General features: G+C 37.6%; 3 protein-coding genes across 5 annotated transcripts; all 3 read left to right on the top strand.

Moving 5' to 3' along the window:
- Positions 1–441: 441 nt before the first annotated feature.
- LOC140802345 (auxin response factor 7-like) lies at positions 442–7,545 on the top strand. Its single transcript, XM_073157841.1, has 14 exons — positions 442–1,593; positions 2,088–2,203; positions 2,519–2,614; positions 2,750–2,806; positions 3,011–3,163; positions 3,293–3,377; positions 4,005–4,095; positions 4,249–4,413; positions 4,794–4,913; positions 4,997–5,072; positions 5,302–5,470; positions 5,944–6,428; positions 6,543–6,733; positions 6,811–7,545. Exons 1-14 carry the CDS (start codon positions 1,527–1,529, stop codon positions 6,944–6,946), a joined length of 2,007 nt encoding a protein of 668 aa, XP_073013942.1. The 5' UTR covers positions 442–1,526; the 3' UTR covers positions 6,947–7,545.
- LOC140802347 (uncharacterized) lies at positions 7,282–17,168 on the top strand. 3 transcript variants are annotated; one of them, XM_073157846.1, is made up of 13 exons: positions 7,282–7,413; positions 7,601–7,682; positions 10,475–10,585; positions 11,854–11,940; positions 12,322–12,375; positions 12,521–12,666; positions 12,746–12,899; positions 12,975–13,112; positions 13,367–13,438; positions 13,521–13,594; positions 13,679–13,820; positions 14,452–14,530; positions 16,801–17,168. In XM_073157846.1, exons 3-13 carry the CDS (start codon positions 10,484–10,486, stop codon positions 16,896–16,898), a joined length of 1,146 nt encoding a protein of 381 aa, XP_073013947.1. In that variant the 5' UTR covers positions 7,282–7,413; positions 7,601–7,682; positions 10,475–10,483; the 3' UTR covers positions 16,899–17,168. The 3 variants fall into 3 exon arrangements, with proteins under 3 accessions (XP_073013947.1, XP_073013945.1, XP_073013944.1); XM_073157844.1 differs by lacking the exons at positions 7,282–7,413; positions 7,601–7,682 and adding an exon at positions 8,990–9,220 and having other exon boundaries at positions 13,370–13,438; XM_073157843.1 differs by lacking the exons at positions 7,282–7,413; positions 7,601–7,682 and adding an exon at positions 8,994–9,220.
- Positions 17,169–17,866: 698 nt separating this feature from the next.
- Positions 17,867–26,240, top strand: LOC140802346 (uncharacterized). Its single transcript, XM_073157842.1, has 12 exons — positions 17,867–18,019; positions 18,400–18,546; positions 18,634–18,816; positions 19,654–19,736; positions 19,879–20,077; positions 20,930–21,051; positions 22,494–22,560; positions 22,830–22,880; positions 23,094–23,146; positions 24,358–24,568; positions 25,343–25,513; positions 25,992–26,240. The coding sequence occupies exons 1-12, from the start codon at positions 17,960–17,962 to the stop codon at positions 26,064–26,066; spliced, it is 1,422 nt and encodes a 473-aa protein (XP_073013943.1). The 5' UTR covers positions 17,867–17,959; the 3' UTR covers positions 26,067–26,240.
- The last annotated feature ends 420 nt before the right edge of the window (positions 26,241–26,660 follow it).

Genomic DNA, 26,660 nt, shown 5'->3' with positions numbered 1-26,660 from the left:
TAAATAAAATTTATTTTGGGGGACATGGATTACGATAAGAAAAGAAATAACGCGGGAGGAACACAACGGTCAGGGGTCGGCGATCCCGCCCACATCCTCAGCGGGAAAGGATTCTCGAATCACAATCACGTAATTAATAAATTAAAGCTTCCGGTTGCGATATCCCTCGGGAGGAACGGAGCATTCGATCACGGTCACGGCAGATGATATGATGGAGACGCGGAGAGATGTAAGACGTTGGATGGGATGGTGTGGGATACTTATTGTGGTCCGCGGGGACAAAGAAATAGTACCGTGTCGCTCTGGAAAGCGAAAAGGGAAGCAACAGCGGACAGCGGTTTCGGCGGGGCTCCGTGTAGGGTCGAGCCGAGGCAAGCACACAAAGGAGAAATGACGTGAAATAATCTCCAAACTTACAAAAAACACCCCACACTTTTCTCCGTTTTCGTTAAAAGGACAAGGAGCTCTTCTTCCTCGACTCTTGGCTCCCTCCCTATTCTCATTCTCATTCTCATTCTCCCCCTTCCCTTCCCTTCTTTTCTAGGCTCTATCCGATCCCTTCGCACTCCCGCAGATCCCGAACGACGCGTCGGACTCTCGAATCGGGGGAAGAAGCGCGGCAGGAAGAGCTCAGGTTCGGCCGAAATTGTGGGGTTCTCGAAGGTTTTCTTTTTCTTTTTTTTCTCTCTGTGTGTGTGTGTGTGGAGAATTTTGGGGATTGACGTGGCTTTTGGTGCCCCCCGAGCGAGATCTCATTGTTCTAGAAGTTGCTAAGAGTTTCTGGCGTTGGATTCTCCTTGCGAGATTCTGTGTCGCGTTGGAAGAGGATTCGCTCCAGGAGGCGTTTAATCCGCGGATTCCTGCGCAAATTGGTGGATTTGCGAGGGAAGGCTTGAGTTTTGGTCGTCTTTTCTTCTTCCTGGGAGTCAGATCCGTGGCTCCAAGGCGGGATTTTTACCGTATCCATCCGTTGGTGAATCCGGAGGAGGGAGAGAAGTGGGGATTTGTCGGACCTGGAGATGTGCCTTTACGCTGCCTTGGGCCGTTAAAGGTTGTCGTCTCCGTTTCAAAAAGTAGAGAGAGAGAGAGAAGACGAGGGGGCGTTTCGAGGAGGGTTCTTCTCGCTTTCCGAAGAGAGTAAAAAGCGGCAACTGGCAGAGAGAGAGAGAGAGAGAGAGAGAGAGAGAGAGAGAGAGAGAGAGTAGTAGGCCGCAGGTGCTATTATAGGAGGGCAGTGGAAATTTTCTCGAGTCTAGGCGAGGCTTCGTTTTTTTAGGGTTGCTACTAGGGTTGGTAAGGGCGGGGGATTTCGAGTGGCCTTGGAGTTGATTCGTGGACCAGTTGGCTGAGCAGCCAAAGGACTGATCTTTATTATGGTGGAGAGATCTCTGACGAAATGGGGTAGATGAAAAAGTCTCCTTCTTTTGCTGCTGCTGCTGCTGCCGCTGCTGTTGCTTGTCTTCATCTTTTCTCAAGCTTCAAGTCCAGTTGATCGAGCTGTTTGAAAGAGATTGGAGAGAATTCTCATGGCGTCGCCGATGGCAATCACACCTTTAAGTAATTCGCCAGGAGGACTAGCAGGATCAGGATCAGGTTTAACTTCGAAAGCTTTACGTGATCTTGTTCTTTGATTTGGCCTTTTTGGGACAGGAATATTGATATTATGAACTGGTAATTGATTTTGAAGCTAACCTAGAATTTGGCGATTGGTTCTCCACTTCTTCTTCCATGATTGTAGCCTTTCACGCTTCTAACAACCAAAATTTAAGTTCATGTGGTTGAATGAGTCTATGATTCTACCGTTTCTCTTTCACTTTTGCCTAATTTTGATTATACATAAATGTTGGACATGCTCCATTTTCTGATTTTGATTTCTCTTTCGTTCTTTTTGTTTATTTTGCTCGTTTGATTTTTTGTTCGGCTCCGGTGAGATTTTGTACATTCTCAATTATTTATTTTTCTTATTTCAAGTTGTTTGCATATCCCTTTTTCAATTGGCTTATATTTAATTTGATCTTATTTGTTGGTGTATCACAATCTCGGGCCTTATTTTTTGTCTCCATTTCTTTGAACTTCTCTGCCTACAGGGAACTCCAGTGATGTCCTATACAAGGAACTCTGGCATGCATGTGCAGGACCTCTTGTCACAGTACCTCGTGAAGGAGAGCGGGTTTATTACTTTCCTCAGGGTCATATGGAGCAGGTTTTCAAACTTCTTATTCAAAACTATTTGAGTTACTCTTGTGCAACTTTAAAACAAGAATCATATTGCATTCCCAGTCATAAGTTTCCATTCAGTGAATTTCTCTTCTCCTTATTGTGGGAAATTTTGATGCATCTAGATCTTCTGTTTAGTCAATTGCAATTTATTGGGTTGGATCCTCTTTAATACTGTGAAGACGATTAGATTTGAGCAGTAAATAGTTATTTAGTTATATGGCATTTCTGCTGGGTTAATACAATCTGTCCATAGTAGCTTTTCATGTCTAAACTGATTGCTGTTTCTGATCTTCTGTAGCTTGAAGCATCTACCAATCAAGGGCTGGACCAGCATATGCCCTTGTTTGATTTACCATCAAAGATTCTATGCAGGGTTGTCCATGTTCAACTTCAAGTAAGCTCATTATGGTGTCCTGCCTGTCAACATTTCGAAGTTTCTGTTTTGTTCTTCCACTTGCTTGATGTAATGTGGGGTCAAATTGCTATTCCTATTTACAAGGTTCACTAATGATGTGTCTTTTGCATGTAGGCCGAATCAGATACCGATGAAGTTTATGCGCAGATAACTTTACTACCTGAACCAGATGTAAGCTTACCTTTAAAGTTTCCTATTTGTCTATCAAATCTTCCCTATTGTTGTTCGTATTAGTTGAATAATTCTAGTGATGTTACTCTGGCAGGTAGAAAAGTTGCTTGAAGTCATGAATTTCTTTTTTATATGCTTTATAGTAATCTCTTTTACTTTTTTCTGGTCTTCATACTTACTGCTTCTAGCTATATTCTTGATCAGCAAGCTGAGGTGACCAGCCCAGATCCCCCACTCCCGGAACCTGAAAGGTGCACGGTCCATTCCTTTTGTAAGACACTAACTGCGTCAGATACGAGCACCCATGGGGGTTTCTCAGTTCTTCGGAGGCATGCAGATGAATGTCTACCTCCTCTGGTTAGTTATATGAAACATTTTCTGAGTTTCTGGCAATCAACCTTCTAAACTAAGCTGGCCCAAGGTTTTTCTAATTTTCATTCCTACTATTTTGATTCATCTTTCCAACTCCCTTTCTTCTTTGTACAGGATATGACCCAACATCCACCATGGCAAGAATTGGTTGCCAAAGATCTGCATCGAAATGAATGGCATTTTCGTCACATATTTCGAGGTTGGTTCATTGCCTTTTTGTCATTTATTGGAATTTGAATTGGTCTTTAGTAGATCATTTTCATTTAATGTTCATCTCAGTTCTAATTTAGTAGATCTATTTCATTTCCTTCAACATGTGTCAAGTCTCAAGATACCACTCTACTGTTAATACAGTCGCACAAAATTTGAAATGTGAAATTTATATGATTGAAGTGTTGAAAAAGCATCCCGGTGGCTGAGGCTCCCAAATGAGGTCTAGGGAGATAAGATGCGCATAGCTTTAATCTCATTTCTGAGGAGACCATTTCCAACACTGAACCCACGGCTATCACATTGAGTGTCACCCTCTATATGATAAAAGTTTTCCTGCGGAATATCATATAATAGATGTCGCTATTCCACTTTTGATTGCATGGTTATTTAGTGCCAACTAAGGAACTGATCAATGAAGAATGAGAAGAAGTTTCATGTGGCTACAGGATGTGTAAACATGTTTTATCCAGTTTAGTCTCATGTAATCTAGATTTATTGGCTTTGATGGATTAGTTTTGGCTTGTACATTGTTGATGTATGTCACTTTTCGCCATTCTTTCACATAGCTGAAATTGGCGACATTGCTACATTACTTTATCAACTTCTCTTTCAGGTCAACCAAGGAGGCATCTCCTCACCACAGGCTGGAGTGTCTTTGTTAGCTCAAAACGGTTGGTGGCTGGTGATGCATTTATCTTTTTGAGGTTAGTAAATAGGTCATCTTGAATCCTTGATAGGACGTTCACTCAATGTTTTACCACCTTATTGTAGAGGGTAGTTTCTTGTTTTAGTGAACTCACTAGATGCACTGTTTCCTGACTTTGCACTTAACTATCTTTATATTTGCTACATGGCAGAGGTGAGAATAACGAGTTGCGAGTCGGTGTGAGGCGGCTTATGAGGCAATTGAGTAACATGCCATCGTCTGTCATATCTAGTCACAGCATGCATCTTGGAGTTTTGGCAACTGCATCTCATGCTATCTCCACTGGAACCCTCTTTTCTGTTTTCTATAAGCCAAGGTTTGATTCTTATTGAATTTGGGCATTATAGTTTCTGAAATTGCCTCAATAGATGTAATATATTCATATGCAATATCAAAGCACCAAAACAGATATAAAAAAGACACTCCAGTCATGCTTAATAACTTGCGTCAGTGATCTCATATTGTCAGATGATAAATGTGATGCCTTCATTTCATAATTACACTTAGAAGATGATTAGTTCTGAGTTCAAACTTCTTTGTTCAGTTATAGACAGCTTTAACATTTCATATAAGTTCATAATTTCTTCTTCTATTAGCTAGTGCAGTGGTTCATGTCTGTTTTTTTTTTCTTCCAGTCAACAAGGTAAGGTTTACCGTGGACTTCTAAGTAAAATCTTCATTTTCTTTCTTCTTCAGAACAAGTAGGTCTGAGTTTATTGTAAGCCTCAACAAGTATCTTGAAGCCAAGAATCATAAGTTCTCTGTTGGAATGAGGTTTAAGATGAGATTTGAGGGTGATGAAGCTCCTGAAAGAAGGTTTGTTTAGTCACTTGGGTTTGATCTAAAATTGGATATGCAATTAAGATTCATTATCAATGCTTTATTTTACAATTTTGCAGTTTCAGTGGTACTATTATTGGTTTTGGAGACATGCCAACATCTCGATGGACAGGTTCCGAGTGGAGATCTTTGAAGGTAGTATGTTACTGTTGGTATTAGTATGTTGAGGGATCATGCTAGTGAGAAGTCTTGATGAAAACCAAGCTCTTTGCTAATTAGTTTTAAACTTCCTACAATTCCGTTCAGCACTTAAAGTTTTCCATCTGCTTGAAACTGCCAATATAGTCATTATGTTTGCTGTTCTTTAATTCTTCATTTCCTTTCATTCTCTTTTATTTTAATTCATGCTGTGATTGTTGCATAGGTCCAATGGGATGAACCATCAGCAATTCCACGTCCAGACAGAGTGTCACCATGGGAACTGGAGCCAATTGTTGCAAGTAATCATCCAACTGTCCAACCGGCATCAAGGAATAAACGTGCAAGACCACCATCTACACCTACTGTGAAAACAGATTTACCTCCAGCTTTTGGTATGCCCCTTGCTGGCGATGACATACTTCTATTACCTTCATTTGTGTTGAACAATTAAATTGATTTCTATTGTAGTTGTTTTTAATAATTTATCTATAATGCCTTTTGGATCCTTTTTTGCCATATTCATGGCTTTATTGATTTAAGTGGTCTATCAGTCTTATTCTTCATGTTTATACATAATTGGACACATTATATTCAGTATCTCTAATATCTTTTTGCAATTATTTCTCTTATCAATTTCTTTTTTATTTAATTGAGTTAATGAATTTGCAGCCATTCTTGTTATCATCAAGACCTGTTTTAGGACAGTACACATTTTGTCACCATCAGATCTGCGTACAATTATTAGTAATGGATACCATTTTCTCTTCATAGGAATTAGGAATAATTATTTTAACCTTTTAACTTTTTACTTGTTCATTTAAGAATTCTTTTATACTCTTTTACTTATTCATTTACTTAAATTTAGGTCTGTGGAAAGCCTCAGTTGAGCCTCCACAAACTTTCTCCTTCTCGGGGCTACAACACAGTAGGGAGCTATATTCATCATCTAGTCCCACCTCTCTCTTCTCATTGACATCAAAGACTGGATCAGTTGGGTTCAATGCAAATAATGGACTGTCTGCAAGTTCCAACCTTTACTGGCCGAGCAGAGATACACGAACTGATTCCATCTCGAGCATAAAAAAGGAAACATATGAAAGAAAACAGGAAGGTAGTGGTGGCTGCAGACTGTTTGGGATCCAGCTAGTAGAAGGTCCTGCGATGGAGGAAACCTCACCAGTGGGAACATTTTCTGGTATTATGGCGGAAGTTCAACCGGTAACCATCTTGGATGGGGATTCTGATCGACAATCTCAGCCATCAAATGTCAACAGGTCTGATGCTCCTGCAATCAGTAGCGAGCAGTCACCACAAGAGTCTCAGAGCAGGCAGCTAAGGAGCTGCACCAAGGTGACTCCAGCTTATCTTTTATGTTTAGGGTGATGCTACTGCTATCTTATTGAACTTCGCTGCTCTGGAGGAATGAGAATGAGAATTGAACTAGAATGACTTGAAATCGTGCAGGTTCACATGCAAGGAATGGCTGTTGGGAGGGCTGTAGACTTGACAAGACTAGATGGGTATGAGGACCTTCTTTGCAAGCTGGAAGAGATGTTTAACATTAAAGGGGAGTTCTCCGGTCCTTTAAAAAAATGGCAGGTCATCTACACTGATGACGAGGATGACATGATGCTGGTTGGGGATGACCCTTGGCAGTAAGTTCGAGTCAATTAATTTCTTTTTCTCGTGTTTATTACTCACATTAACTTTTATTTCCCTATATGCAATGTAGTGAGTTTTGCAACATGGTGAAAAAGATATACATCTACACATGCGAGGAGGCCAAGAGGCTGTCCCCAAAGGTGAAGCTGCCGGCCTTCACTGAGGTCATCAAGCCAAGCCTTAAGAAAGACTCATCTGATGCCTGATGCATCACCTAACTGCTCGGCGAGGCCGGGTCCTGTTTGCTGATAAGGATTGCTAACTTACCTATGTTGACCAAGTAGGATAATAGTAGTGCCTATGATGATTCTGTTCGTTTTCTTTGATCTTAGCTGGTATGTTGTAGGCCCATGGGTGGGCCCGATTCTGTTTGGCTTTTGCTGGATTTGGGGGCTTGTGTCTTAACCTAAATGGCAGCAAGAAGAAAGATGGAAGAAGGCAGTGCATGTAATTAATGGTTGCCATACTGCTTGGATAACATCATCATCCTTCCTTTTTTTCCTTTTTTTCCTTTTTTCCTCTTCTCTCTTTCCGTTAGGTCGGATCGAAGTCGGCAGGTGGATGACATTGGTGATAAGGGGATGGTCACTCGGTCTGACCTTTGTTGAGAGGAGGATAACTAATTAGACTACAAGAGATGTGATGAACTCTGTCACTCTCTTTTCCTCATCTCGTGAGTAAATAGTATATAAATATATGTAGGTATTTGCTTTTGGCGGCTGGTTTGTTTTCTTTATGTTGTATCGTCTTTTTTGTTGCCAAGGAAAAAGTTTATGTATATAAGCTTCAGTGTGTTCTTATCCCAGTATCATTCTTTTTACTATTCTGATTAAAATTTACTTGCATTTGCTTGTTGGAAGGTAGCCATTGCCCATCTACTGGTCTGTCTGATTGCAGCACTCTTTTGGTCATATCAACAAAATTTTGACATATTCTCCAGGAGTATGGAAATCAACTTTCTGTGATATCAGTTGTGTTATTCTTGTTATCATTATTAATATTATAAATGTTATTGTTACAATTACTGTTCTTGTTATTTGATCATACCAACAGTTTTGAGGCAGACTCATGTGCATTTGTATCAACAAAATTCACAATCACTTGTTAATTTCATGCTGATTAACTTGAAGGTCCAATAATTAATTATCTCTTTCTTGTCAAGCTTGGAGAAGAGCTATGCACATTTGTATCGCTTGCAATTTGGCAAATCTAGGCTCAAAGTTAGCTAATGCAAGAAAGGGCATAATTTGCTACTGACATTGAAACATTATCATGAAAGACTAAGTAGCTAGGTACTAATTGCTTGCATAATTACTTTTCCGGATGATAATTAATGGAGCAATCATTTTCTTGTATAGCAAAAGTACAAGAAAGATCATTCGGGTCACATTCACATCCTCTATAAAATCAATCACACTATACTTTTTCTTTTCTTCTCTAAATGGCAGGGAGGACTGGCTCTACTGTTTTGACACTTTGACCTGTCTGATGAGTAAAATCAAACCTAATTGAAACCTGATGCAATTTTAATTTAAGTTTGAATTAGGTCAAACTTGGATCAAGCTTATTAAATCATGCTTGAGTTGAATTAAGATTGATTAAGAGAGTAGATATTAATCTTTTGATCTTGATTCGACGTTCTAAACTAGGTCAAACTTAGCCTAAATTTCAAGAACGGTTCATTTATAAATGAGCCGTGGTGTCATGAGTTTGGTTTTCTCGTAGATATTAGGGTTTGGTGAAATTTTCATGGAGTTTATATACCCAAATTTGAGCTCATTGGAGTAGATATTAGTGTTTTCTCATTGAGCTCATAGAGAATGATGGTTGGCGGAGAGATGTTGGAAGGTGATGGATCTTGAATGATAGGCGGGATGAAAGCGGTGGCGGTGGTGTAGGAAGATTATTCTACTTCTTCTCCTAGGTTACCATTTTGGATATTTCTATACTACTATTACTGTTAAGATAATCTCATGTTAAGATAATCTTAGTGCTTTAATTTTATGGATGATTAAACAAAGTAAACCAACCTCTCCTATATATAGAGTTCAGGCTTACACTGACATAACTAGAATTTGAGACTTAATCACCTAAAAGCTTAGAAGAAAGAAAAAGAATATAAGGCTGATCAATATTATATAGGAAAGAGCGAATTCACTCATGGTATCAATCCGCAACCCGACAACCCGCAACCCGTAACCCGTCTCCCCTCCTTCATAGTCGACTCAAGCAAAGGAATATAAGGCTACGCGTGGTGGAATAGAAGAAAGAAACCTCTCTCCTCTTCTTCTCTCTTCTCCGGACTTCTTGATCGCTTCCATCCTCTTCTCACCATGCTCGGAATCGAGGAATCGAAAACCCTCTTCTCCCTCCTCGACGCCGAGTCCCGCCCCTTCGCCGATGTTGTCGCCGACTTCCTCTCCCGCTTCCCTCGGGATTCCCACTTCCGCGCCTTCTGCTCCCTCGCCGCGCTCTTAGAGGTGAGCGAGAGCGATCGAAGACTCTATCCCTCGAAGCCTCTCTACGTGATCCTTTCGTTTTCTTGCTCTAGGTCTTGGCGGTGTCTTGGATTCTTGCTCTTAGGGCTACCGCCTCGGTTTTTAGGGTTCGGGTCGTTAACTAGGAGATGTCGAGTTAAACTGACTTCTTTACGATGATTTCTGTTTCATCATTTTCTTGATTTTTTACTTACGCGGGTCAAGATTGGATCTTTTGGCCATCGAGTGTAGTGAAACGTGGTATAAACTGTAAAGCAATGTGCTGAATTGGACTACAGAAAAGGTTGCAGTTGATGACAATATCTGTGGTTGTGGCGAGTTTCGTAGAATATGGAAGTGTGCGGAGTGGAGTACGATGGTTAAATTATGTCCTACTTCCTAAGTTATTGAGTTATATTGGTTTCTTGTGGTTATTTTTATTTCTTTAGTACCTTTGATTTACTTGTAGAAAAAATTAGATCTTTCGCCACTGAGCTGTAAGAAGCCTTTATAAATGGAGTAGTATCTGTCAATGTGGTTTGATTTGACAGACTTGGAAAGTGTCTAGGGAGTAGATTTTGATGACAATCCTTGCCCTTAGCAAGCACAATTTGTGGGTATTATGACATTATAAGGACAATAGGACAAGATATTGGGCAAATAGATGCATCGTTCTCTATGTCAAAGAACACAGTTCTCTGTGAACATGATTTTTCACGATTTATGTGTCAGTATATCCATATTGTATCATATTCATATCCTTTATCTTTTTCCATGCTTAATAGAACCATCGTCTGGTACTTGTGATGATTGCCACGTAATGCTTATCTCTTGAGAGATGCAGGAGAGTATATATATTTTTTTCAAACAAAATCCTCCTAACACAGGAAAATCACAAGTTCACAATTTGGATATAAATGATGATATATGCCAAGTCATACACACCATATTATGGTTTGAATTTCTGTTACCAAGGATGCGGCATCATTAAGTCTAGCACAACAACAATCCCACGGTGTCCTGTTAAGTCGAGACAACCTAAGTTCCTTTTGTGATGGATATTACTGTTCATCCACTTCTTTTAAAACTGTTATTTTGCTATGCATGTGTTCTTACAATACATGTGCACATTTTGTGCCAGTAATTCAAATAGTTTTTGTTGTTTTATCTTTCAATATCTGGATTTTGGTTAATTTTGATTTCTCATGAAGTACCTATCTAATATCTTTCTTTTTTTTGTCTAATTTCTTTGGCCAGGACAAAAAAATGCTTAAACTCAGCCAGCGCTTGATTGCATTTGCCATCCTGCACCAAACCTATTCGTCTCAGTCACTCTCTTCAAACCCATTTCTGTCCTTCCTAATAGATGTAAGACTACACATGTAGCCAGTTATGCTCTGTTATATTTAGTTTTGCAAAGTACAAAATTTTAATTGTTTTTTGTTTTTTCTCAACCTGCTAATCTTTTACTTGTATATTGAACCATTGAAATCTTGTGATATTGAATACGGCTGCAGTTTTAAATCATTACTGTTAACTAGAGTTATTCTAGCTGCTCTCCACATTCTATTTTTAATGTGTTTACTCGAACTCATGATTTTTACTTGATATCATTTAGTATTTTAGTTGTCATTATGAAATGTGTGTCTAAGGAGGACTCCAGTTTATTCATGTGTGTAAATTATTCTTTTCATATGCACATTTGTCTTGAGCTTCTTTTTTCGCTCATTATAATTGTTATTAGATGCCAGTTTATTGTGTGCTTATATCAGTGAAACCAAGCATGAGGGAATTATTTGCTGATACCTTTTTTGTTTAATACACTTAGACATTCTGCTGCTCTCTGGGATAAGAACAATTAGATGCAAGTGATTGGAAGCTAAAACATCTAGAGAAAATATGATTGATGGATGATTAAAAGAATACAATGTAATGTAAGCTGATACTTAAAATTTAAGATGAGTGAATTTCTCCTTTGCTAGCAGAGCTATGTACTCATCATCTGAAACTCAAAATTCTATCAGATTCTTAATCAAGAAAATGTTCAACATGAGGCTTCTTGTAGACAAATATTTATGTAGAAGAAATGTGAGACTAATCTTAAATAGACTGGTTGCTTCCATTTATTATCTTGAATGATATGAATGTAGTTTAAGTCAAATAGCAAGTTGAACCAACTACCAAGGATGATAAGATTTCATTTTTTTTATTGTTTAGAAATTGCCAGATCAGCATGTCCTATTTTATTTAAGGATATTATTGTGTGGCCTCAGTAGGAATATAACCTTATTATAATTCTTACATATGTCACATGCTAGGCTACATGGAGATAAGTATGACCTGCCAAAATCTATCAGTGTGGCTACTGTTGTTCTGAGTTCCCATTTGTCTAGCATGATTTATTGCTTACTATGTTAAAAGTTTGAAACTACAGTGGTGTTGAAGTGTTTCCTTGAAAATAAGTGAATTTGACATTGAATTATCCATGCAGCTTTTCTATGGGCTTAGATGTGTTGGTTTTTTAGATCCTAGAAGTTACCATACTTGAATATTACAATTTCCTTTTGTGATGTTGGTGTTTACATATAATGCTACTCTTTTGCTGAATTCTTACATGAATCCATTGTGTCTGACAGGCAGCTTGCGATGAAACTTCTGAGAAATCTGAATTGGCTTTTGTTCAACTGTTGTTGGGTCCAGACAGCGGAAATAGTAGTAAAGAGGTCCCTGTGCACAACCTTTTTGGAACTTATGTAAATAGGGATATTCACGTATATAGAGAAGTTGAAAACGTATAGTGGAACTTATGTTCTATCACATCTACAAGCCTCTATGTATTTCTAATGTTGATTGTGAGGCATGTTGGTTCTTAATGAAGTGCAAATGGGGTTTATGAATAATAAAAGTCGGTCTAAACTCCAAACAATAATGGCCTTGCTATGGTTTTCCGTTTCCTTTATTTATTGTTTTTCTCTTCATGTCCTTTTCTATTGGACTCAGCATTCAGTAAACACCTAATGATGGTATGACAAATGCATACCACAATGTAAAAGTTTTGCTTCTGGTGAGTTACTTTAACTTGTTTATCTTGGTTTTATGCTCAGATTCTGGGCCAGTCAGCTGTCAATTACATCAAAGGATTTGATCCAACTTCTCAGGTAGGTCTGTGCCTTTCATGAGGAGCGACAATCAAGTGTAGACTCACTTGGATAAAAACATGCTATATTAATTGAATAGTTTGGTACTTTGGTTTCACACTTTTGGTAGACTTTTGAAAACAAAGCTCATTCTGTGATGGTTCAGGTTTTACTACAACGTGAACAACTTGAAGAGCAACTTTGCAATGATCCACAAGCTCAGCCTTATGCTAGCATTTTCAGAACCGCGACTGTTAGGAATGTCATACCTGACCCAGATGTTCCTCAGGATAGCGTTGCAAATTCATCAGAGTATGTAAAATATGGGAGAAACAGAGCCTTAATTCCTCTCACTTTGTTGATAGGTTACCGCTTATTTTTTAATTGTCAGGCTAAAACTTTCACCAGCAGGAGCTAAACCAAGAAATGATTCTGAAGAGAGAGAATCTGCTCTTACTGATTTGCTACAGAATGTGTCCTTGGAAGGATTGAGTCCACAATGGATCAGGCCTGCTCCCCCAAGGCTACCAGTCTTTGAAGGAGAGGTTTGATTGTCGGGGATGAGTCAATATCTTGTTCTCTTTTGATTGTGTGCTTAGTCTGTTTGGATCTTTTTACAGCTTGTGTGGCTTAACCCTGACAACAACCATGAGCCATTGTGGGACTATAGCATGTGTGCTGACACCAGCCGAGGAGCTGCTGTTCGCGATTTGATTGCAAGAGCATTAAGGGGTCCACTTTTACCTGCCCAACAGGAGGTTTCACTCTAATTCATGCTATAATGCAATAAAAGTTATAGTTCGTGTGAGGGAAGGGGGTCATGAATTGAACAGATTTATTAGTCCTTTAAATTAGCTCACTGCTAGGAGTTTTTTATAGTTTCTTTAAAGCCAATTTCTATTTCTTTTACTTAGGGGACTTGCTGGGCACCCCATAAATATTATTTTTCTGTTTTATCCTAATTTGTTCCTAAAGGACACAATAGGTCTAATCTATATACAGCTTATTGTAGCAGGTTGCGTTTGAACTGGCAAAGGACCCAAAGCTAGTCTATCATTGTGGGATAACACCAAGGAAGCTACCGGTATGTATTTTTTCTTTAGCCATACTTGATCGCTTTTACAACCGCCATGACCTGGATTTGAAAGAACTGCATATTATTGCAGGACCTTGTTGAACACAACCCACTTATTGCCGTTGAAGTTCTTTCAAAATTGATGAATTCTCCTGAAATATCTGAGTAAGCCTGTTTAATCATTTGGTTAGTAACAACGCAAATGTCCTACAGTATTTTAGTTTTAAGGCCCAAAATGTGTTGTCACAGGTACTTTTCAGTTCTTGTGAATATGGAGATGAGTCTACACTCTATGGAGGTTGTAAACAGGCTAACAGCTGTAGTTGACCTCCCAACAGAGTTCGTTCATATGTACATAAGAAATTGTATAGCTTCATGCGAAAACATTAAGGTACTTCTCTTTTCTTATGGATATTTTTAAACATGTGATTTCAAAGGTGGTAACTTGTCACTGCTGGTGGAATCCGTCATTGCCAGAGGATTAGGTATGCTAGGTAAAATTGAGCACATAGAAACTAACTATAGAACTAAAATCTGTTATCAGAATCGAAGTATTTTACAACCAGACACTTGTAAACAACTGTACATAACTGGTAAATGCCTTTTGAGAATTGGCATACTACCACATTATAACATTACTGTATGAAGCTGTAAACTTTTAATTATCACGTTCAGTTCTACCATATATATCTTACTTGGTAATTATGCTGTTTCCTACTATTAGGTATATGCATGAACTTCTGACATTTGGCGGCAAATATTTGTGTTAAGCTTACCCATTTAAAATTTTAAATATGCTAAATCATATCTTCTACGGCTAATATCTACTCGTCCTTCAATTCCTGTCAGTTTCAAGTGCCCTATTATAGACTGGGGAAATTTGGTACATGCCTAGTACATGCAAATCTTTATGCTAAAATCTTCTTAGTATCAAAGTGAAGCTCTTTGCATTTCAATGGTGCTTTCATTGAGCACATAAAGAAAATGTGGATTTGCTTATATGGATTAATATTAATCTACAGGATAAGTACATGCAAAACAGACTTGTGAGATTGGTGTGCGTCTTTCTGCAGAGTCTTATCCGAAGCAAGATCATTAATGGTGAGTAAGCTTGTCAATATCATTATCTTTAACTTGTGATGCTACATCTAATCAGAGTATCCCTCAAGGTGGTTGTGTCTGGGCATGTTCTTGCCTGCAGATGAATTAAATACCCATACTCACTTGTTTCATACTTTCATTATCACCTGAAGTATATGATGAATTGCCAGACATTTAATAGAATTTCCCTTTCTTTACGTTCAGCATTCTTTTCTAATTTGATGGGCTCAATCATATGTTCAATATACTTGGCACTAATAAGTGATGTATTACATCTTTCTTTTCTTTGCTCTAGGTGACTTTTTTATTCCTATGTTATCATAACATTGGACTGATTAGTTTTCATAGATGGATTTTCATATTTATTTGCATATTAGTATATTACACACACATAAACGGACATATTGTCATTTATTGTACCATTTGCCTTGTAGAGTTATGTGGGTTTTAACTGCATTTCTTCATTTCTTTATAAGGCCTTGATTCTTTTCCGTCCGTCTATCTAGAAAAATTTGGATACTTTCATTATTTAACTAAAGAACAAGCTTCATTCTCTGGATTATAGTTTTGCTGTGTAAGTGTCTGCATGTCCACCAGACTCAATTTTGCAGTTCTGCAGACTCGTAATACTGGAGGAAACTCATTGTCTTATTAACTGTTTTGCAATATGGTGTCCATGTGAAGGGAGTAATAACTCATCTGTAAACAAATTACAGAAATGCCAACAGTTTCTTCAGTCTACCAATGGCAGGTCTACAAGACATAGCCAAAAATTCCTAGTTAAGAATCCCACTTCTCATCCTATGGAAGTCAAATCTCTGACGACATTGCCTACATCATGTTATAGCTAACATTTTCCAGTCAGGCTTGCCTCCTTGTGCCCTAGTTCTCATGAGTTTGAGTTGTGAGAAAAGCCTCTCTAATAATGGGGATAGGGGTGAGTACACCTTGCAGTCTCTAGACCCTGCACAGTGCAGAGTCTTGTGCATTGGAACATCGATCATGCCCATTGTGTATAGTTAAACACTCAGCAGCGTACGTGAGGCTTTTTCTCTTCTTTTCTTTTTCTCAAAGCACTTAAAAACAGGATTCCCGGTTTAGACCATTATTTACATCACTAGCATTTAGTAACTGAGAGAACTAAAGCCTAAATCCTCTCTAGGATCGGAAAGTTGTAGGTTCCGCATATGTTTTAATGTTCCTGCTTTGGATAATTCCTCTTAAAACTCCTGAACGATTGCTCATTTTTATATACACCTCTGAACTTTTTTTTGGTACTCAAGACTCCTTAAACTATTGAAATTTTTTAAATTAATCTCTCCATTAGTTTTTCGTTATCTTTTTTCTTCCATAACGTTACTTGACTTAGATGTGACTAAAATTTTGACTTTTATACCCTTATCTTTGGAGAGAAGAATGGAAAAGGTACTAATATTACCAAAATACCATTATAAATACAGGAACATTTCTACCTATCACCTTCTCCGTTAAAGGCGTCACGGGGTCAGAGTTTTCTGATAATTTAGAGGGGCCTACTAAAAAAAATTGCAGTGAGTATATGAAAATGAATAATAGTTTAGGAGGTCTAAGTGGAACTCTCTCTTTCTATTTTAGTTAAAATAATTTGCAAAATAAGCACAGCATGAACTAGCAGCTATAGAAGAGTACACAAGACAGTTATGCCCTAGAGGTGAAAGCACACTTCACTTCCGAAGGCATTACAGTATTATCTTTCACCTTCTATACTTTTTCATGCCTAGAAGAATACAACTGTAGTTGCTCCCCGGTTGCATGAGCTCAAAATGTGACCGACAATGTAGTAGGCCTATCTCTTTCTTGAATTTGCATACCAAGAAGTTACTCAATGTTATGTAGTGGGTTGATGCCATCTATATCACCTGTTATATCATAGAGTAAAATCTTCCCATGAAGCTTCTTGAACTTTGAAGTTTGCTCTGATACCAACCTTGTATGTCATGGGAAATCACCTAGATGACTGATGCTAGGTTACAGTGGACTATGGTGCCTGAATTTTTGGTTGTTTGATCAGAGGATAGTAAAATGAATCTTTCTAGATATTTCCACTGACTGATCATGGGCTGGTTTCAACTACCCTGCCATGTGCATTAGCATCTATATGCGCTGGTTGAATGCACGTTTTGGTGATAAGTCTTGCGCCTCTACATTCATTGCATGCATATTTCTTGTTATAAAGTGGGTAATTCAAGTTTCCACATCCTGACATTAGGATTTTTCTGACTATTATGCAGTTCAAGATCTGTTCATTGAAGTCCAAGCATTCTGCATCGAGTTTTCACGGATAAGAGAAGCTGCTGGCTTGTTCAGGCTACTCAAATCTTTGGAATGAACTATCATATGGATGCCCATTTCCTCTTTTATGATACAGATTTCATTACTTCAAGTATTCTGTACATTCTCGTTAGCTGTAATGCTTGCCTAACAAGGCCAGACAATAGTCAGTTCCAAGTTGTTTCCATGTGGTAGCTCATTTGACCACCATTTGGAGGACTCTTAATAGTACCTGTCATGTTCTTTTAAGTATATGCAGATGAGTTGGCAACCTTCTTTTTTTTTCCGATAAGATATGAGAAGAGATGCTAACATATACGCTGCAGTACTCTCTACCCATCTAATGGTGTGCTGTGTCTTTATGTGGTAACCATCTCTGTGATATTTTGGCTCTACGTGACCGATCTTATTTTTCGAGCTCGATTTTCCTCTGGTATGTTTTTTTTTTTGTTCTCCTTTTTGTGTGCAAATGCATGAAAGCTGCAAATTTGGGATACTACATCTAAAGCATAAAGAGATGTTTTCCTTTTCTTATAGCTTGTTTTGCAGCCAATGTCTTGCCATCTATTGATTTTGAGTGTTAAGGGCTGGGAAATGGTATGCGATATCCTATTTTGACATCTTTTCAGCTTCATGCCCGTAGCTATATCAGGGTGGGAGTGAGAATGTCTCAATTAAACTGATACTATTGGGATTGAAGCTCCGTAAAAGCATTTCTTTTAACTAATTGAGCATTATCCGATTGGTATAGAGACTATTTTATAATGAATAATATTAAAATACAGGCAAATAGTAAATTTGAAAACGTTTTTTATGCATCTAGTGTGCTTAAATACGAGACGATGGATTTCAAATATAAGTCCCTGGTGATCTAAGGAGACCTGCCCTCGGAGGCCAAAAAGTCGGCATCGGTTTAAGGCTTCCACCGGCTCTGGTATTATTTTAACAAAGTCTCCGCAACGACATTTTAAAGATTAGCACCCACAGCCTCGGTGATCAACAGTTCTCCACGTGTCCTCAGTATATTCCGGCAACTTTTATTTCAAGAATCTCTTATTTTTATTCTTTTTTTTTTCTACCCTCTCACTAGAACAGTGGGAGAGCTCGGTCGCCTCAGCCATGGCGGCCTCTGCGACCCCTCACCCTTCTCCGTTCCTCGGTTTACCTCCTCTCCGTACGGTAAAACTTTGCATTACTTCATCTACCCGTTCTTGGTGCTAATTGCTATCACCTTTTGCCCGATCGATTCGGTATCTTGTGTTTGGGCTTTGTGATTCGTATGCACGATTTGGCTTTAAGCTCTGGAGTAGGAATCATATATTTAACTTATGTTTCCTAGTACGTCTATTTCCAAAATTTTTGAGAGTTGTTGCATTTTATGTTACCTTGATTGGAAAATCATGAGCATAAGAACTAAAGCTCTATTTGTCAGCTGACTAATTTGTCTTGTTCATCCATTTTCCTGAATTTATCAGCCAATTTATGGTCTTTTCTTATTTATTTTGCCTAATTTCCAATTCATTAAGTTTATGACCTTTTGCATGAAAACTATTTTGCAGCGAAGTTCATTCTGCAGGCGAACTTCACACAATATGAGGTCTCCACGTAAGGTCACTGCAATTTTTTGGCGGCCCAAGAGGGCTGTAGGGCTACATGACCTGAATCCTTCCTTGGGTACATACACACTGACAGGGTCAGCCTCAGAGGTGTTCTTATTTTCTTTGTTCTAAAGATCTTATTATCGAGGACTTTCTTATCTCGTGCGTCATTCTTTTATACATCTTTTTATGTAGGACACATCATTCAATGAGGTGAAGCAGCAGAAAATATCCCTTTCAGTTGTTTCTTCAATCTTAGAAATTTCATCGGACGATTGGGATGCATGCGCTGTTGATGCAACTGGCCATCAAAAGTTTAATCCTTTTCTTACTCATGCTTTCCTCTCAAGCTTAGAGGAGTCAGGTTGTGCAGTGAAGGTTTGCAACTTATCTAACATATTATTTTTCCGCTCTTGCTAATTGCTGGTCTTAATTCTCGATTCATTTCTTTTGCTAGCTTATGCACTTCACTGAATTTGTCACCAAGCCTAAATAAATGAGACTAAAGGCTTGGCTGTTGTTATTCTTGTATAGAGTGATTAGCCACTCTTCATACTGTAGGTTATTATTTTCTCCTTTTGAGCATCACACATTTTAAGTTAAATCATATTAGAGCAAAGATTACCTCTCCATATTACCTGAAATCTTCAATTTATAAATGTAATTGTGCCAATCTGAATGGCATGAGTATGCTTATGATACTAACACATGCATCCCAAAATAAGATATTTGTAATTTTGTACTGATCACGAGGATTTGACTGTCAACAAACAAAAATATTGATTCTTCAATGAACTTTCCTATTGAAACATTTGGTTTGGTCTTTCTTTCGGTCTTGGACTCTTGGGTTTGGAACTGGTTTCAGCACATCCTTATTTCACTTGCTTCCAATTTTTCTTTTTCAGGACCAAGTAGAATTAGAGATTGCACCATGTTGAATGTACTGTTAAGGTAGTGACCTAGTTCAAGATTGATGTAGTAGGCAATTGATATAATTGAACTTGACCATGTATTGTGCTTTCTGGGTCGCTCTTGCTATTGTTTAATGGAATGCCAAAAGATTACATCAACAAAGAGATAGGCCCAACGATCATCACATTACATGGTTCTCTAGCCTTTCATACCATAACGCCCACTATCTTGCATTTATAAGGTACCTTACAATATTAACATGACTCCAAATTTAATTTTGGTAACTTATCTTACCGATTTCAGGAAACAGGATGGTCGCCTCAGCATATTGTTGCTCATGATGAGAATAAAAGTGTTATAGGTGTTGTTCCACTTTATCTTAAAAGGTTTAGCATCAAGAATCTTTTGGTTATCTGATTCTTTTTTGAAGAAAAGAAAATTTTCCAAAAGAAATCTCTGCTCATCAGAAATAGTCTAGCTGCCCTTTATATTCACAATTTTCTGAATTATTGTACTCTGAAATTGCAGCCATTCTTATGGAGAGTTTGTTTTTGATCATTCTTGGGCTGATGCATACTATAGATATGGTTCCGAGTACTATCCAAAGCTACAATCTTGCATACCTTTCACTCCAGTAACAGGCCAAAGAATATTGGTTCGTAACACTTGCTATAGAGATCAGGTGTTTGATATGTTGGTCACTGCATTGAAGGACCTGACCACCAAGGTATTCCACTGATACTGATATTAGAATATCGGCTTCTATCTGCAGTTTAGTTCATTTTGTTTTCATTGGGCTCTTTGATATATGTGCACATCAAAGGTGACAACAGCCCTATATGTTCTTTTATCATTGTTTTCTTTTGTCTAAAGTGTATGAATTTTAAAATGCTGCCTGTGAATTACATTGCTTACCAGCTGACTGGAGTTGATAAGTTTCATAGCAAGTTCCTCTCTTGCCTAATTTTTATTTGAGCAGGAGTTACATGCTAATTTCTTAAGGATTGACATTGGGTAGGCAGTTGGTCATAAAACCTTTCACAATTTTGTTGGATCCTTTTTGAGAAAGAAACCTATGCAAAAACGGCTTGAATGGGTTTAAGCAGGGGAGAAATATGTGTATAAGGCCTCCAAATATACATATCTATGTCATCCAAAATGCATGCTTATTGGGATTATCAAAATGAAAGCTCGATTACTATGTCACTGTCAATACCCTGAGCTGGTATAGGAGTTCATTAAAGATCATTGTAAGATAGAAGAACTGGAATTACATCCTTTCTGCCACATTCTGTGTTGTTTTACTAGCTTTCTTCTATGCCAGCTTCTACTTAAGCTATATGATGTTATGTTATTACAACGGTTGCTACTTAAATTGTTATCTTTTGTTGTTAGAGTATATAGATATACTAAATGACTGCTACTTTAGTAAATACTTGAATTGGTTTTATGTTTCCAGAATGCTTTCACTGGAAACTAATTTTCATTAAAGATCATGTCATTTCCTTGGACATGTTGATAGACCTCTTGCATGTTATACTTCTATGATTGGCTATTGACTGTTGAATCTCTTGGACAGCTCCAAATCTCATCATTGCATGTGACTTTTCCATCTGAAACTGAATGGCACAAGTTGAAGAATGACGGGTTTCTGCAGAGAATTGGAATGCAATATCACTGGAAAAATCGCAATTATAAGAAGTAAGCTATTCAGAATGTATCTTGACTCTTACCTAGGGGTGAAAGCGGGTCGGATTAACTCTGACCCGACCCGCTATCCGACCCGACTCAGATTGGATTCGGATAAAAAAATTTTATCTGATTCGGATACGGATTCGGATACAGGTAGAATTTTTGAAAAAAATTCAGATACAGATTCGAATACGGGTCGGATATAATTTTCGGATTCAGATACAGATATCGGATATCTATTTACCCGTATATATTTTTGAATGATTCACAATTTTTAGTTTATTTATTTAAATAGTGAATATTAATATTATTACTAATGATGTGTTATATATTATTTGTAGAGATAAATTTTTCTAATTTTATGTGTATTTTTGACATACACAAAATTTATTTTTTGTGAAACTCTTAATATTTTTGTGTTAATTATGTCTAAATAAAAAATTATAATTCGTTTAAAATTTGATCAATATCCATTTAAGATCCGATCCTCTATCCGAAAAAATATCCGTATCCGTTTAGTTAGGATATAGTTTTAAATTTTGCTATCCGTCTAATATCCGTATCCGAATCCGTATCCGAAGTAAAATATGGATCCGGATATAGGTTGAGCACTATCCAGTCCATATCTGATCCGTTTTGACTCCTACTCTTACCTCCACTCTATTTGCTTGTTACAAAGAACACTAAGCAGAATCCGAAGAGTTAAAAACTGATATTCAAATTGGCAATTATTAATTTTCATTAAGTTTAGGCAAATCCAATCTATGGAGTTACAACTTTTTATACATAGATAGAAGATTGAAATAGCCAAATAAAATGCGCAAGGACTTGTGGCAGTTTGGTACTGATTACATCTGGATATTCTTTGAGTGCATAATCCAGCATAAGGTTGCAACGGTTGTGTGATGGAAAAGAAAAGGAGATTTTATTATTGGTTAACTTCCGGTTGGATTTCTTGGACATAACTTTTCATTTATTTGTTTATCAAATTCTCAGACACTAAACAGGTAGTAGGCATTCTTTTTGTACCCTTAATATTTCTCAGATTCTTAACCTTCCTGGAAATTATGTTTGCTTCAAAAGCTTATATATATGTTACTCTCCAACATTTCTCAAATGCAAAATACTTTTTACCTAATGATCCAGGAACCTATTACATATGACCCATGTTCGCCACCGTTATCTGGCAGATTATAGTATTGGCTAATGATGCTATAGTTTTGTAATTATGATTTTATAGGAGTTGACAATTTTCAGGTCAACACTGCAAATATTTTAGTTTCCTTTAGTTTCTTGTAATAGGGAAAATACAATTATTAACTATTGACATCCCATAAGAAAATAATTGATTTTTGCCTTTTCCATATGATTCTTAGCACACTTCTCATATCTTGATTCTTGACTACAGTATTTATGGCCTTTACTGAACTTAATTTTTGTGTTGCACGTAGTTTTGATGAGTTCTTGATGGATATGAAGCAAAGCAAAAGGAAAAATATCAGGCAGGAAAGGAAAAAGGTAAAGCTGTTGTTTTGTTTATTCATATATTCCTTTATGGATAAATATGTGTATTTATTTTACTGTTGTTGGTAACATGGTTTCTGGAGTATTTCTTGCTAATATGTTTTCTAACTGCCATATGAAGAGGTTTCACACTTTCACTAGTTCAATCCAGTGAAGTTTTTAGCTATTCACTTGCAGTTATTGTCTGCTTCCTAGTTAGATATGAGACGCGATTGCTATGCTTCGTGGTTTGTAAAAGTTGATCTCTTGGGATTCTGTTGCAGATCTCTCTCCAAAATTTGAAAATGAGGCGTCTCCGTGGGGATGAGATAAAGGTAATCAATTCTATACTGTGATGAAATTGCTAACTTCTGTCCAAGGTCACTAGGTTTCAGATGTCTTCTTTATAGCATACTAGTTTGCAGATTCATCTCCTTTTTTTTTTCTCTATTACTGCTAGGCAAAGAATCACTGTTCTCTTGCATAGACTGATGAATACTTGTGTCCATTAAGTTCTTACATCATCTTTCCTGATTGTGTTATTGCAGGCTGAACATTGGGACTCCTTCTATAAGTTCTATAGGAACACAACTGATAATAAGTTCAGTTCTTCTCTACTTCTCATTTTCTTTGCCTTGTTAACTCTCTTGGTGGATTAGATTCCTGTCTTCCTTTTTTCTAAATCTGTTCAACTTGGGTGATCTTCAATATGATATGCTATCCGAATGAACCCATACCATCGGCATCTGATTTTGTATGCTTGCTACAAAGATTAGAAACATAATAGAAATTTTGGTTATTCTGTCTTATGGAGTGGGTTTTCTTTTCTTTTGGGTGTGTCTCAGATGTTCAGTTTGCCTCACGTGACTTAGGACTAGTGTCAGTTATATGTAATAATTTAATATATGATCAATATTTTAAGATGGTTTAGATATGTCAAAGGGAAAATGTACCTTTCATTAATATATGGATATCTGATATAATTCGAATATGAGGTGGTGCCAAGAGGGAGGGGAAGGCCTAACATGATTTGGACAGAAATTGTGAGAAAAGAAGAGATGGCCTTGTATTGATGGAAGACATTATTACATGAAAGAGATGAACAGAGGAACAAGATTGCTGTTACCTACTGCAATTAATGGTATGCACAGTCCTGTTATGGTTGTGGAGAGAGGAACAACATTGCTATTACCTACTGCAATTAGTTGGAATGCAGGGCCCTGCTATGATTGTGGAGAAGGCAACTTCAAAAAGAAAGTATTTAATATCAAATTCAAATGAACTTATAAAATAGCTTAATTCCTTGTTTGAGAGGAATTGATGCTCATCCCCAGTTTTGTTCTTAGCAACCTGCGCCATGCTCTAGTACATCACAAATATACCATTGTGAATATGAGATGGAATTACAATGCTATAATTGATAATTCGAGTTTCCTGATGAATTTGAGACTGCCAAATTTTGCATGGCACTTGCATAAGAGGCTTCCAAGATATCATACAATGTTTTAAAAGGCTAAAAGTTGGTTTTAGCCAGAAGGCTGAGAAGTATATGTAGAAATTCTTTGCTAGATGAAATTTGGGCTACCATAGTCCTTACAGACACTTCTCTGCAGGCATCTATCGGCACTTATGTTAGCCCATTTGCTGTGTTCTTTGATATGTAATATCATTTGTGAGAGGATGAATGATTTCTCAGGGATCCAATTGTACATGTCATGACTTGCAACTTTCTTGGATATAATGGTTAACGATAATTCTGCAGTTCCAGGATTTCTTCCCAGATGTTTAAATGGGCTATTTATGAGTGTGTAGGTGGGGTAGAGCTTTCCTAACGAGAGACTTCTTTCACAATTTGGGATCCAAGATGGGTGACAGAGTGCTACTTATTGTTGCTGAAGATGGGGATGAACTTGTTGCGGGAGCTCTTAACCTTATTGGAGGTGATACTTTGTTTGGCCGCCTGTGGGGGTGTTTACCACATGCTTACTTTCCAAATTTACATTTTGAAGCTTGTTACTACCAGGTAACTATATACTAATCTCAAAAGTTTGCAAATATGGATGGTTAATCATACTTATGCAGCAGTTTTAGTAATCAACTTTTATTCTTAGTCAATATTGTTAATTGAAGAACAACGGATTGAGATTTGAGACTGCTTTTTTCTCTTATCTTACACTTTGTTCTGTCCATACACTTGCAAACACCTGAGCAGCATCCCCCTTTTCCATCCCTTTTCTGGAGGAGAATAGTAATGTTGTTAGATTATTGCTGTTCATCTTTTCACCTGTAATGGGAAGATCGAAGATGTACTCTGTTAATATGGTGATCTTGCCTCATTATGCAAAGTGCCAGCATGTAGACTATAACTCATGGTATGTTGTTTTAGTCCTATTTCCTAGAGGCATGGCCTACCATTTAAAAGTTAAACTCCGGTTTTAGGAGAACATTAGCAAACTATGCAGATGCAAACTATTGTCTAAGGGCTTTCTAAATCCATCCAGCACGTTTGTGTCATGATATTGTAACACCACTTCTCTCCCTTTGTAAAAATTTCCAATAATTCCTTGGTGATGATTAGGAGAAAAGGATATTTCATGGGATGACTTTTAGAAGGAATTATTATCCACTTTTCTGCTCATTTATTGAAAAGATGCAATACATCCATTTGTGATTACTTGCAAAAAGTCAGATTTCATGTGATGACTTGTGATAACACCACTGTAACGAAAGAAGTATTAATCTTTTCATACATCATAACTTTGTTTATGTGTGCTTATGGGAATTTGATTTTCTTCAGGCAATTGAAGCGGCCATTGAGTTAAATCTAAGTAAGGTGGAGGCAGGTGCTCAAGGAGAACATAAGATACAACGTGGTTACCTTCCTGTGGCAACCTACAGCTGCCATTACATCTTGGATGATGGTTTCAGAAAAGCCATAGAAAGTTTTCTTCTACACGAGACTGTTCAGGTATTGTTGTATTCTTTTAGCTTCATAAGCAAAGCCTTGTTGGAATATCTTTTTAAGGAATATGTTTTTAAATCTCAAGTTCCCAGTTCTTTCCAATACAATCGGAACAAGAGTAAGTGAATGACAGATGCAGACCTAATCTTGAGTTGATTACACTGAACCCTTTCATAACTTGTTTCTTTTTTCTTCTAGATACAGTTGCATCTTCCTTGATTCATCGTTGTTCTCTGCCTTTTACATCTTCTAAGATATTCACTTCTAATGATTTGTCCTTGAACATAGTTAGATTGCTGGAGTCACTGTGAACAATCTCACATTTCTCATTGGTCTTCCAATTGAAACAGGGAGACTTCATTTCCTTTCGAATATCATGATAACAATCCTATTTAAATCATTCTTGGGCCACCTTCAGGATGTAGTTTCATGCTCATTCATGTTTTTTTCCCTATATCCTTGATGTACTGTCTCCATGTTGCAGGTTAAGCAAGTCATCAAGATACTACATGATTCTGGGCCCTTCAAAGAAGGAATTGCATCTGAGCCTATATTTTGATAGGAAGTTCTTAAGCTTGTAAATAGAGCATCCACCGTATTTAATTGTTCCAAGATTGGCTACTCTAATGCATGATGTTAATTGCAAATTTGTACAGCTTAATTGATAATGTTAATCCAATCTATGTAAATTCAAACCAGTGATTCCTAAGGAATTCAATATATACTTTCCTTCTATCGAGTCCCAATATATACAAGAACACATGAATGCTTTGTACCTACCATCAAAAGATCAAACTAGTGCTCTACTACTTTATCTTAACAAAAACTATGGTGTTCTAATGCATCAACCAAGCAAGGGGATTTAGGGAATCCCTTCTCAGGATATATCAAGATATATTCCCTCGCGATCATACTCGAATTCTAGATCACCACCCGATCGACTTCAAAGAATGGCCAGCTTTGTCAAGAACATGCATGCAGGTCTCGTTCCCGGATGAAAATCCCAACACATGCATGTGTGATGACAATGGCGGTAGCCAAGGAGGAGGACGACAACTATGATCTTAGAGGGGATGGCGATGGTGGGAGCCAGCAGCCAGGGAGAGCAAAAACATTAAAAGAGGAGGAGAGGATGCCTAGAGAGGAGGAGAGA

Source organism: Typha latifolia, chromosome 15, assembly GCF_019914945.1.
Source record: "Typha latifolia isolate L0001 chromosome 15, TyphaL0001v2, whole genome shotgun sequence".
Classification (NCBI taxonomy): Eukaryota; Viridiplantae; Streptophyta; class Magnoliopsida; order Poales; family Typhaceae; genus Typha; species Typha latifolia.
This window is presented reverse-complemented; position numbering and strand designations above follow the sequence as displayed.

Coding starts and splice junctions, on each gene's coding strand:
- LOC140802346 (XM_073157842.1), top strand. CDS start 17,960: ATGGCGGCCTCTGCGACCCCTCACCCTTCTCCGTTCCTCGGTTTACCT. Junction 18,817..19,653: donor AGTCAGGTTGTGCAGTGAAG/GTTTGCAACTTA, acceptor TACCGATTTCAG/GAAACAGGATGGTCGCCTCA. Junction 25,514..25,991: donor TTCTACACGAGACTGTTCAG/GTATTGTTGTAT, acceptor TCCATGTTGCAG/GTTAAGCAAGTCATCAAGAT.
- LOC140802347 (XM_073157843.1), top strand. CDS start 9,074: ATGCTCGGAATCGAGGAATCGAAAACCCTCTTCTCCCTCCTCGACGCC. Junction 12,900..12,974: donor TACCAGTCTTTGAAGGAGAG/GTTTGATTGTCG, acceptor ATCTTTTTACAG/CTTGTGTGGCTTAACCCTGA. Junction 13,439..13,520: donor TAACACCAAGGAAGCTACCG/GTATGTATTTTT, acceptor ATATTATTGCAG/GACCTTGTTGAACACAACCC.
- LOC140802345 (XM_073157841.1), top strand. CDS start 1,527: ATGGCGTCGCCGATGGCAATCACACCTTTAAGTAATTCGCCAGGAGGA. Junction 3,378..4,004: donor TTTTCGTCACATATTTCGAG/GTTGGTTCATTG, acceptor CTTCTCTTTCAG/GTCAACCAAGGAGGCATCTC. Junction 4,414..4,793: donor TCTGTTTTCTATAAGCCAAG/GTTTGATTCTTA, acceptor TTTCTTCTTCAG/AACAAGTAGGTCTGAGTTTA.